The sequence below is a fragment of the Podarcis vaucheri genome (genome assembly GCF_965113315.1).
Source record: "Podarcis vaucheri genome assembly, chromosome: 3".
NCBI lineage: Eukaryota > Metazoa > Chordata > Lepidosauria > Squamata > Lacertidae > Podarcis > Podarcis vaucheri.
The window spans coordinates 65,082,993-65,095,506 of record NC_138761.1 but is presented as its reverse complement, the minus strand read 5'-3'; the positions used below and the strand labels follow the sequence as shown (position 1 = coordinate 65,095,506).

Genomic DNA, 12,514 nt, shown 5'->3' with positions numbered 1-12,514 from the left:
CCATAAATCTCAGACCTGATGATTAGTAATTTAAAGGGGGGGGTGGCTGGAAGAAGGGATGGTCTAAAGTAACAATTCCTAATAATTAATTAAGCCCGAAATGCTGACAGTCTGTTTAGTTAAAAGTACAGTGAAAACACAAACAGACTGCATCACATGAAGCTAACACTTGTAGACGTGTTGACTCAGAAGAAAGACTCATTAAGTTTAATGGGACTTACTCTCAAGTAAGCCTGCCTAGGGTTGGAGCCTAAGGGGAGCGTGGAGGGTGTTAGCCAGTGCATGGAGCATGTTAGCTTGCATGGAAATGGCAAGAGGTTCAATTTCACTCTTTGCTCTTTGGTGTTTTCCATGGCTGAATGACGCACATGCAGATAAAGAGGTAAGATAGTTTTGTTGCTCATTATTAAGAAGGAGGATCAATATCATGCAACAACCTTTAGCAGATTTTTAAATGCTGAGCTCTCCATGGAACTGGGTCCCCCTATTATCACTTAATCATTATCACGTCTTTCTTGGGGGGGGGGTTAATTCTCTGAATCCAGTTCCACATCTTACAGTTGGCAAGATTCAAATACAGCATGTGATAAGGTTCAGTCCCTGGATCCAATCTTGTGACCAGAAGAGCATAAGCTGAGGGCCAAATAGCATCCAAGAACTTCAGCTTCTGCAGATACAGGACACAGATGCAGGCCAAAATAGAAAGGGGGATGTGGCTGGTACACAAGATTCTTTTAGGTGTACCCTGCCAAAATAAACCTAAAAATGTGGCCTCCTGTTCTGCACAATGGCCTTTTATCACTGGTGTCATGAGAAGGGAATAGACAGGACTAAGATGATGTGCTAAGGTAGGGGTGGCAGGGTGAGGTGGCTGCCTCAGGCAGCAGGATGCACAGGGGCAGCAGATCCAGCCTCCTCAACTAGATCATACATGACAGATGGCCAACCAACCTCAGCTTAAAAACTTCCAGTGAAGGAGAGTTCACAGCCTCCCAAGAGAGTCTGATCCACTGTCAGACAGTTCTCACAATCAGAAAGTTCTTCCTGATGTTAAGCCGGAATCTCCCTTTGTAACTTGATGCCATTGGTTCAGATCCTAACCTCTGGAGCAGGAGAAAACAAGCTTGTTCCATCTTATGTTACCACCACATTTGAAGATGTCTCTCATATCTCCTCTCAGTCTCCTCTTTATCAGGTTAGACATACCAAACCCCCTCAACCATTCCTCATTAAGCTTGGTTTCCAGACCCTTGATCATCTTCTCTGCACACATTCCAGCTTGTCAACATCCTTCTTAAATTGTGTTGCCCAGAACTGGAGACACAACACCAGGTGTGGTCTGACCAAGGCAGAATAGAGTGGAACTATTACCTCCCTTGATCAGGACATTATACTTCTGTCCCATCAGCCCCAGCCAGTATGGTCAGTGGTCAGGAATGATGGGAGCTGTAACCCAGCAACATCTGCAAGGCCACAGATTCCACATTCCTGTGCTGTGAGGATCCCTTTGTGTGTGAGTGCATGCTGCACTCACAGTGAACTGGATTGAGCCCTATTTGTTTATTAAATGCCATCCCCCAGGAAGTGGATCTTATACACATCTTTTCCATGCATATAAAAGAGCCAGATAAATATAACCATAAATCCAGTATATAGATATTGGAAGAAGGAAGTCGTTACTTGACATGACATTTTGGTTTAAAGGCAACTGGTTATGCAATCTTTTAAATGTACCGTAGGTAATCATCTGTTTAGGCTTTTATTTTACCTTTTATTTTAGGATAGGAGAGGGAAGGTTTCTTTGTGTGTTTAAAAAATGTAGCATCAAAGAAAATATTTTTAAAACACTTCATTCTACATTTACGTCAGCAGTACACAGGGGAAGAGCTCTAGATTTCCAGCAAAACATTGATGAATTACATCTCACACCACAGCTGTGAATAAGTGAAACTCTAGTATCTATCATTCCCATTTCACAGATGGGGAAACTCAAACCCTGAGAGGTTAAACTGACTTGCCAAAGGTCGTACAGGAAGTCCATAGCGGAGCTGAACAATATCCAGATCCCTTGGCTCCAAACTGTAGGTCTTAATCACAACTCTAGCCAGCTTCTGGGTTTCAAACTCCTCTTCCCTGCAAATTTACTTGTGAACAAAAAAAGTGGCACCCTCCAATAACCAGACACACAAGACTGGCCCTCTGCGTGTTGACCCAAAATCCCAGGTATGGAGTCTCAGACTGAAGCCACAATTTTCCTTCAGACAATAGCCATGATATTCAACACACGGAAACAGTTCCCATGATGGAACTATTCAGAAGTAAATGAGTTGCACCCTTTTGTAAGGTGTACTAACTTTAGAACTGACTTCACGGACAGAGGTGAGAGTAGGCAGGGTCAGCTGAAAAATAACAATAAACCCTGAAAACGCTAGAATACCACTGTAACATTTCAGCATCATTCACTATTGCGAGGACTACAACTTCCATCATTCTCTATCCTTGGCCATGCTGGCTGGAGCTGATGGGAACTGTAGTTCACCAACCTCTGGAGGACACCCTAACCCTAACCCCTGCACTTCTGAGTATATTATTATTATTATTATTATTATTATTATTATTATTGCCCAATACAGGTTGTAGCCCAACAGAAACTAGGGCAGACATGAATTTAAGTCTACACCATCTTTAGGACAAGTGGCTGGTGCTTTAATGGGTTGTGCTGCTGTGCCTATCTTTGGCCTGAACGCCTGGAAGAAGAAGAAGCTGGTATAATCAGCAGGGCAAATGATGTGCAAGGTCCACATCATCCGTTTCAGCTCCACTGAGACAAGTTCCTCTCTCTGCTTCCCTCACAAGCCTCCTTGCTCCATGGGTCCAGGGGTCGCTGTAATGACAGAAAATGACAGACTGCTTGAATGCTCAAGAGCAAAATATCACAGTTTCTCTCAGTGTGCTGGTAGAAAGAGAGAGAGAAAGCTTGGCATTGGATCCATTTGGCAAAAGGAGAGTCGTGATATTTGAAATAGGAGACCTCCATTCAGTTCTGAAAGCAACAAGGCCTGTTCTTCGAAAGGCTCACCTCTAGGGAGACATCCAAGGAGCTAGACTGGGTGGCAAAGGAGAGAGAGACAAAATCCAAGGGAAGTGAAGAAGGTGGCAGCCCTGCTAAGAAGTTCTGCTGTCCCTGATCTGCTTCGGGAGTCCCTCTTGCTTCACCCAGGAACGAGGGTGGGGAGAGACTGGCGTGAGCAGGCAGGGGCCGTGGCCAGCCCCGGGGAAGCCCCTCCCCTGGGCCGGCCGGCTCCCCATCCATCCCCCCAGGATAAATGACTCCGGCGTCCGCCTCGTCGAACTCCTCGCAGCCTTCCCTCTCACCGTCCGAAGGCGGGCGAGGGAGGGAGGTCCAGGAGGGGATCCGAGGCGCGGCGGGCTCACCCGCCTGCGGCTGCCCACTCCTCCCAGGTGGCATCTGCCGGCCCCCACCATGTCCACGGGCTCCCTGAGCGATGCAGAAGACCTTCCCGAGGGGGAGATGCTGGAATGCGACGGCAGCCTGAAGATGGGCAGCTGCTCCCCGACGCCGCGGCCGCTGCCGGCGCCTCCGGCTCCCCACCGCTGCCACGAGAGCAACGACGAGGGCTCCGGGGGAGGCGGCGGCGACCGGGTCTCCCCTGCCAAGGGCCGAGGCGGCGCCCCCTCGTCGGGCAAGCGGAAGAAGGCGCCGGGCAAGAAGAGCCCGCTGGGCGGCGTGGGCGTGCTGGGCCCCGAGGGCAAGCAGGTCCAGCGGAACGCGGCCAACGCCCGCGAGCGCGCCCGCATGCGGGTGCTGAGCAAAGCCTTCTCCCGCCTCAAGACCACCTTGCCCTGGGTGCCGCCCGACACCAAGCTCTCCAAGCTGGACACGCTGCGCCTGGCCTCCAGCTACATCGCGCACCTCCGGCAGATCCTGGCCAGCGACAAGTACGAGAACGGCTACATCCACCCCGTCAACCTGGTAAGCGGACTGGAAGGGAGGCAGGCGGGCGGGCGGGCAGGGAGGCAGCGCCCGAGACCAGCTCCGAGTCCTGACAGGCCCCTTCGTGCAAAGCAGCCCATATCTCCAGCTCTGCCCTCCTCCCCTTTCCCACCCCCTCCGCTTGGGAGGGAGGGAGGGGGGTCACGTCGGTTGCTGCAGGCTTACAGGCAGCGCGGGGTAGCTGAGGTTTCTTTCTAGACGCAGAAACTTTACCCTCCCCGGCCCTCCCCGTCTGTCGCTTTTTAAGTAACAACGCTACGTTATCGTCCTTGCTTGGAAACGAGGTCCATCAGCCCCGGTTATTCCGCTGAGTGGAAGCTCTGGTCTTCTGCCCCCCCCCCCAGTGTTGCCCCGACGGCACCTCTTTTTTCAAAGCACACACCACCACGGACGTGTTTGACCTAAAGGCGACCCCGATTCCGTGGGAGGAAACGGGAGAGCAGCCCCCGCCCCACTTGGCACAAACCGGGCAGGAGCTGTGGGGCGCCCCAAAGATCCCTCGACGCGCTTGCTCTCGAGGGGTTCTGAGAGTGACACCCCGCCTAGCAAAGCTCGCTTGGCTGCTCTGCTGCTTTGTTTATTGGGAGGAGCTGTCATTCCCTGAGCTCAGTTCTCTGTACCTAAGTTTTTGTTGCTGTTGTCATTCATTAAATTTGTATACCGCCCTTCATCTGAAAATCCCAGAATTTCCTGTTCACAACAGGAAAAATACAAAAAGAGAACACAAAATACGTAACTAAAAAAACAAGGAACCCCAACCCCCCTTGGTGTTGCTGCTTAAGAAATTCCTCGAATACGGCCTGGAACGGTTGGGCTGGGAATTTCCTCCCTTCCTCGTCATTCCAGCCGAGCTGGATCACCCCGGGGTAACTGCAGGGAGGGGAGAGGGATGCTACTTCGCATTAAGTCCTCTCCAGTCGCCTTTGGTGACTAGACCCCGGGTGGCAGCCTGCTTCAGACACAGCGAGGCTCTTTCACAGCCAGTCCTTTCTCGCCTCCCTCTCGCTCAGGAATGAAGTTGGGGGCTTGGGTGGGCGCCACAGAATTAGGTTAGGCACTTGGGCCACCCGCTTCGTTTTATTCAAACGGCGAGATGCGCTTCTCTCGCCGAGGACACTAACTGAACTGCGAGAGACGCCCGATTAATTCACTGAAGGGCGTCGAACGTCGGAATGCGCGACCTCCCGTGTCTATTTCCAACCCTACGTCGTAACTTTTATTATTGGAAGTTCAAGATGAAACAACAACAAACGAATTTTAAAGGTCAGCGTGCAGCTGCCCCATTATTTTCATGTGCTGTCGTCAGGAGTCTCGGTCAGTTCCAGTTGTCCGGGGGTCGCGGGCGATGACACACCTTCACATTTCTGACCACTGGGTCCAGTAAGGGGAGGGCGAGTAGGATTAGGGTGGCTTTGAATGTTTGGGAAGCGTCTGCATCTCACCTCCAGATAACTAAGAGGACAGGGGGAGATTCTAAATGGGACAACCAAAAGGCATAAAAATATATTTAAAACCCCGTTCCACGGGTGGGTGGGCAGCCAGCCCCAGGAATGGAAATATTTATCATCTCTTACAGCGCAATCCAATACCTGTCTAGTGGTTACTTAAATGTAAATCCCATATAGTTCCATGGGGCTTAGTCCAGGGACAGGGTAGGCAGGGACAGGGTAGCAAACTCAATACCTTGCTGCAGCGACTAAAATGGTTTATATTTTTAAAACACAAAAGCAAATCCTTACAGCTCATTGGAACAAACTCTATCCCGCAGGTTTTAAACGTCAGAGACTTTTTATATTAAATGAATGAGAACCATGGAAAAAAATGCATTCCTTTCTCTATTTTCCATAAAAATTGTTGTTCTGGAAAATTTAAAAAGTAGTCATTTTTTATATAAGCAAAAACGATTACAAAAACAGCAACAGCAATTAAATATGTTAATATTAACAGAATTTTTTTGAATTAAAATGTATTCGTTATTGACAAAAATTAACATACTATTGGTGTCCATACTTATATGAGTATAATTATTTTAGCAAAAAGATGCCCCATTAATCAGTAAGCAACGAAGCACAAAAAATGTTTCTAAAATACGTTCTGATTGAAGATAAGATTTTTGTTGTATAATATGTCCCGACTATGTTAATTTGGTCATTGTTATTGTATTATTGTTTAATATTATTCTAAACCATAAGATGGTAGTGCAGCGATTGCTGTAACAAGCATAAAAAGCTGGGCAGATTTTTAAATTATAAGTATTTGCACATTTAAAAAAAATAAAAAGCAACCTCAAGTAATTGTAACGCTTTATGTTTGGAAAAAAATGCAGCGGATATAATGGGCTTTTGCGGTTTTAAAATTTACACACCCACTGCGTTCAACTGAAGGGCTTTTCACCTCAAAGGAACTTTTTGGAAACCAAAAGCCAAGTATATCGTGGAAGAGAAACGAAATCGCCAATTCTGAAACGCTTTTAGAACCAGATAGCGCTGTTATCATTTTCAAAACAAAGCAGCAGCCGTGCCTTGACGTTACCCAGTAGAGAATGGACAGGTTTTAAATCTGTCTACCGCAATCTGCCTGTGTGAGCCGTGTCAGTTAATATGCTTTAGGGAAACATTATCATCTCTAATCGAACGTGGCACATTTTGCTATCGAGGATAAATAAAGCGTGACCCGTCACCCAGAGGATTACAGAGAACTATGGAGACAGGGGGAGAGCGCGCACCCGCGCGCGCAAAGAGAGAGAGAGATGCTTTTATGGACCAAGTGTTTTGTGTTTGCGCTGTGATTCCAGACAATACGGCGGAGCCATCTTAAAGACCTGGTTACGCTCAGTAGCTGAAACTGTCTAGTCTAACCACTTCTTCTCATTGTTTAGAAAGAACACCTGGGTAGTCTATGAAATTCTGACAGTTGGCTTTGCTTTATCGCCGTCCAAGTGCTACACCATTTAAAGCACACTGATCTCTCTCTCTCTCTCTCTCTCTCTCTCTCTCTCTCTCTCTCTCTCTCTCTCATCTCTCCTTTCCCTCTTATTCTGGTTTTTCTGTTCCTCTCTCTCCCCCCCCCCCCTTATGGCTCCAGACATGGCCCTTTATGGTTGCTGGCAAACCGGAGAACGAGCTGAAAGAAACAGGGAGCACCACTCGGTTGTGTGGCCCCACGGCATCCTGACCCAAGATGTCCAAGCCTGGGAACAGCAACCTGGTTTGCATGCAGCGGTTTCTGCCTGTGCATGCAAGTATGTGGGCTTACTCGTGTGCAGGACTGTTGGTGGCGAGAAAGGAAGGAGCCGACCAGATCGCTTCCCCGTGAGGAATAAAAACACACACTAAATCTGAAGAGGAGACCAAATACGCCATGCCAAAGGAGAAGGGGAAAAATCCCACAGTGCACGTATTTAACTTTATTAACTTGTATATATTTGACTATCCTGCAACAACGCCTTGCTGGTTCAAGGGCAGTTTTCTGGATTCCTCCTCCACTGTCTGTTTTTGTGTGCCCCCCCCCCTTTCTTGTGAAAGACTGCGATTCCTAGAATCAATTATTTCGATAGTCACATCTCTCTCAAAGAATTCACATTAAAGATATTCTATGGATATATTTTCTTCAGACAGGCTTTGCTATATTTTGTTTCAATTAAAAAAGAAAAAAACCACTGGTCCTTAGCTGGAAGGGAAAATAGCACATATAGTGGCTTGGGTTTCTTTTAAAAGATACAGTATTTTTAAAAAAAGAAATTGCTGAACAGGACCATATTATCAGTTCATCTGCAAACCTTTAAATGGCGTGATGCATCACAAAGCAAAATTGTTTGACCCTAGATTGCAAAATGTTTATTTTTATAATTAAGAAGAGCTAGACTGTGTCCTTGCGGGGTGGGTGGTTTAGGGGGCTAGAAAAACAGAGCACAGGGGCTGCCAAACTTGTAGAAAGCACACACGCACCTCCAAAATGTAATGAGAGTTTTGATTGGGAAGTGAAGACATTGTGACATTAGTTGTGGAATCAGATGTTTTGTGAGGTTAGCTCAATCCAGTAACTGATCAAGGTGGAGGAACTAGATTCTGAAACATTTTCACTATTAACAACTTTAATAGACTCCTGTGCATAAGTAAGTAAATTCAATGGGTAAATATATATAAGATTATAGCCTAAGACTAGGATTTATCATTTGCAAACATGGCTAATATGGAAATGGATGTGGGAAACACAGTTTTAAATTGTGCGTGTTCTGAAGACACTATAGGGAGCACTTTTACTAAAGATGCAAAATACGGTATGTCTTTTAGTATAGAGTGTGTCCCTTTTGAATGTTGCCAAAGCAAAGACTGAAAGTGGAAGAGAACTGCTTTCAGTGGAGTTGTCTGGAAGCAAGGTGCTTGCAGGATTAAAAAAGTTGTTTCCTATTGGGAAATATGTTCTGTGGTTTCAAAGGGATTTGATGCCCAATGTGTGTCTAGAATTAGGTTGCTGGCTTTGTCTGCTTTCAGTGGGATTGCTCTTAAGCCATTTTATTTGAAAATGTACTCCACTTTCAATGGCACATACACATAACATGTTTAGGATCTGGGTGCAACGTGGAGAAAAGTTATGAGTTTACATTTTAACATCCTCGTTCAGCTGTGGACCTTCCTTTATGTAGAATAGGTTACTTTTTGGGAAACCAAATTATAGGGGGTATCAAATTAAGCTGACGCGGGTGGCGCTGTGGGTTAAACCACAGAGCCTAGGACTTGCCGGTCAGAAGGTCGGCGGTTCGAATCCCCGCAATGGGGTGAGCTCCTGTTGCTCAGTCCCTGCTCCTGCCAACCTAGAAGTCCGAAAGCAAGTCAAAGTGCAAGTAGATAAATAGGTAAATGGCATTTCCGTGCGCTGCTCTGGTTCTCCAGAAGCGGCTTAGTCATGCTGGCCACATGACCCGAAAGCTGTACGCCGGCTCCCTTGGCCAATAAAGTGAGATGACTGGACCTAATGGTCAGGGGTCCCTTTACCTTTACCTTTACCCCTAAATATTTTATGAAGGATCCCCCAACCATCCAGAAACAATGGGGGCACAGTGAGACTCCGGGGGATGCAGTCAATAAAGCCAGTTTCTGCTTCTCAGCCTAACTTACTTCACAAGGTTGTTGTAAGGACTAAATGAGGGAGATCCGTGTACTCCAACTCAAGAGAAAAAGGTGGGATAAAAATGCAAAAAAACCACAACAAAACCCACAAAACCCTTAATCTCCCCACTCCCAAACCTTGAATCCTCCAAGTTCAAGCTTTAGCGCCTTGAGGAAGTGTTGTAAGACCTACCTGGGTGAGATGTTCTTTAAAGCTCAGGAAAGAGATGGAATTTTAATAAATCTGATGAAAACTTGCTGGGATGCTTTCTCTGTTATCCACCTGATGTGGATCAAATTGAATGGGTCGTGCATCTACATTAACACTTATATTTCCTAGCAAGCACTAACACAATCCTGACTGGTTGCCACTCTTCATCCTCCTTATTCCAATCCTAGGCTTACTGAAGTTGGTACAGAGCGTCCCATATGCTTGGTTTCTATCAGAGGTGTGTCTCATTTTGTTGTCTGCCAGACGGATGACCAGAATTAACTAGGAGACATTGCATCACAGCTTGGGGGCAAAAGTGTTGTCAGAATCAGGCTGTCCCCCCCAAAACACATACCAAATCTGTGCCTTCTATGCATTGCAGAAGGTACTTAAACAATGTTGTTCAGTGCTTGATGATTGAATCACTGAAGCCTTGTTATATGCACAGATGTACCTTGATGAGTCAGTGATAATCTCAGTATAAAATATTAGTGATGCTTAATTTCTTAAGAGGCTTGCTGGCTCAGATCTCTTTCAACTTGGTGTAACTTGACATCCTCCATTCCTAATCCATTGGAGAAAAAATGTAATTGCTCTCAAGTGAACACATAGCATTCTGTAGTACAGTGGTTCCCAAAATCCTTTGCCACTAAGCCACTTGGAAATTGCTGGGAGTCCTCATGCTTTTCCTTAATGCTTTTTCTTCTGTTTGTTTTAGCAGTTGCAATGAGTGGTGCTGGTTGCCGTATGCTTTTCAATTATATTTTTACTTTCTTTTTTTATATTTCATTTCATTTTATTACAACCCAAATTCTATGGAATTCAAATTGTAATACATTAAAATACAACAGAAGAAAAGACGCAGTAAAAATACGATTAAAAACCAATACAAAATATTTAATATGGACACTCCACGGACCATATTAATCTTGCCGGTGGACTGCTGGAAATGCACAAACCACAGTTTGGGTGCCCCTGCTGTGGTATATTCTCAAATGAATTCTCATCTTTGTTTTACTTCATATGAGCCTTGACTATCTAAACAGGTTTGGTGCTAATCCCTTTGCGATATGGCTTGAAGGAAACATTGCCCATGAGTGGTAAAAGCCTGATTCAAAGATACCACTGGGAAGCCCCTGGAGAGACATGATCACATTTCGAGGTGGTGGAGCCAGGGGCTTCACCTAAGGAGAATTAAGGAGTACTGATGGAGTAGAGTGATTTGCATTTGGGGGAGGGGTATACCTCTGCTTGGCCCAGCTGTATGGTGCCTTCTGGCTTCTTAACTTAAACAACTTTCTTTCTATTGAATTGAATTGATTTGTTACTCGGTGGGAGATTAAGCCGAGAGATAAACAGAAAGTGCTGGTCTCTTTCCCCTGAACAAGCTCAGTCCAGAGGCAGCTGATGCGCCAGATCCCAGAGAGCTGTTTAATGTTTCAAGGTTATGACCGCACTGTTTACAAGATGTCTTCGGTTATTTATACTGTTTTTCCCAGCAGAGGGGCTTTAAATTTCCGCTTCACTTGCTCTTTCAATATATATATATATATTTCTATATATTTCTGTTCTGTTCAATTCAATAGCCTAGATATTTTATTGCCCTTCTCCTTTAGGGAAGAAAGGGAAATACGTCATAAGATTATCACAGGGGGAAAGCATGATTTGGAAGTGTACAAATGCCCAGTAGAAAGTATGCAAGTAAACAAAAGGAGATTTGGTAGCATGGAGAGATGTACCATTAAGAGCTGTTGCCCACTGGCTGCTTTTGACTACAGCTGCCATCAGCTCCAACCAGTGGACATAGGTCAAAATAACAGTCATGCAGTAGTTGCTTCCCAACTGACACTGTTGATCCATATCTAGATCCATGAGAGATATGATCATACACAAGCAAACTGAGGTTGCACAGTTGAAGGGGATTTGGTGCTCCCATGCAACAAACACACTTTAAAAAAATGTGATCAGAAAAGTGCAAGAAAATGCACTGGAAAGTGGCATGTAATGATGCTGTCAGTGCTGACCTTTAAAGCCCTAAACGGCCTCAGTCCTGTATACCTGAAGGAGCATCTCCACTCCCATCGTTCAGCCCGGACACTGAGATCCAGCACCTAGGGCCTTCTGGTGGTCCCCTCATTGCGAGGTTACAGGGAACCAGACAGAGGGCCTTCTCGGTAGTGGCGCCTGCCCTGTGGAACGCCCTCCCTTCAGATGTGAAGGAAATAAGCAGCTATCTTCTCTTTAAAAGACATCTGAAGGCAGCCCTGTTTAGGGAAGTTTTTAATATTTAATGCTGTATTGTTTTTAACACTTGATTGGAAGCCGCCCAGAGTGTCTAGGGAAACTCAGCCAGATGGGTGGGGTATAAATAATAAATTGTTGTTGTTGTTGTTGTTGTTGTTGTTGTTGTTGTTGTTGTTATATAGTAGCAATGTATGTAGTGGAGCAGAATCGTGAAACTGCCCTGCTTCACTGCTGCTTACCTGAATGGGGCTGGAGCAGGTAAGGCTGTGGCTGTGCGGCTGCACTGAAAGGACCACCATCGGCCAATCCGCTGTCCCATCATTCCCCCCCACCACTGCCCTGACCTTGCCGTTATCCATCCAGGCAAGCAGTGTCGCTGTGAGGAGGGTGGCTCTGTCCACATCATCTCAGCACAAAGGAGAATGAAAGCTTAGCAAACAGTGGCAGTGTACAACCTCCGCACAAACTTTGTGCCAACCAATCAGGAGGAGTGTGCAATTACATGGGTCCAAAGACCTTGCCTGTGGCAGAAGATTTTGTGAACCAGAACCCATTTTTCAAATGCATGAAATGGTCTCATAAGTGGGTTGATTACACATAGAAGACTTTAAAAACACACAACTCATGCCTCTGTGCCTAACCTACCCCATAGGGGTGTTTTGGGGATTAAATGAGGTGAGTCAGAACCCTGCACGCCACCTGAGTTCCTTGGAGAAAAAGGTCTGATACATAGACAGCAAAGAACCAAAAACCCACCATCCAAGTCAAGGCGCACTGCACTAGAAGCCAATATATTTTGGTGCTTGAGGCAGAAAACCCCAAAATTCAGCAAGTATTGTATTTTTACTCCAATTTCTTTTTACTGGAGAAAAATTGGCTAAAAGGCTAGGATTGCAGTGGTTAGAATTAACTGGAAACAAGTAATATTTACAGTAG

The 12,514-nt window shown here is 45.8% G+C and overlaps 1 protein-coding gene across 1 annotated transcript; it reads left to right on the top strand.

Annotated features, from left to right (window-relative positions):
- The first annotated feature begins 2,897 nt into the window (after positions 1-2,897).
- TCF21 (transcription factor 21) lies at positions 2,898-7,627 on the top strand. The gene is made up of 2 exons (XM_082216004.1): positions 2,898-3,994; positions 7,100-7,627. The coding sequence occupies exons 1-2, from the start codon at positions 3,485-3,487 to the stop codon at positions 7,187-7,189; spliced, it is 600 nt and encodes a 199-aa protein (XP_082072130.1). The 5' UTR covers positions 2,898-3,484; the 3' UTR covers positions 7,190-7,627.
- Positions 7,628-12,514: the final 4,887 nt, after the last annotated feature.

Excerpts from the sequence above, each read along its gene's own strand:
- TCF21 (XM_082216004.1), top strand. The coding sequence starts at position 3,485 with ATGTCCACGGGCTCCCTGAGCGATGCAGAAGACCTTCCCGAGGGGGAG. Across the intron at positions 3,995-7,099 it reads ACATCCACCCCGTCAACCTG|ACATGGCCCTTTATGGTTGC; the intron begins GTAAGCGGACTG and ends TTATGGCTCCAG.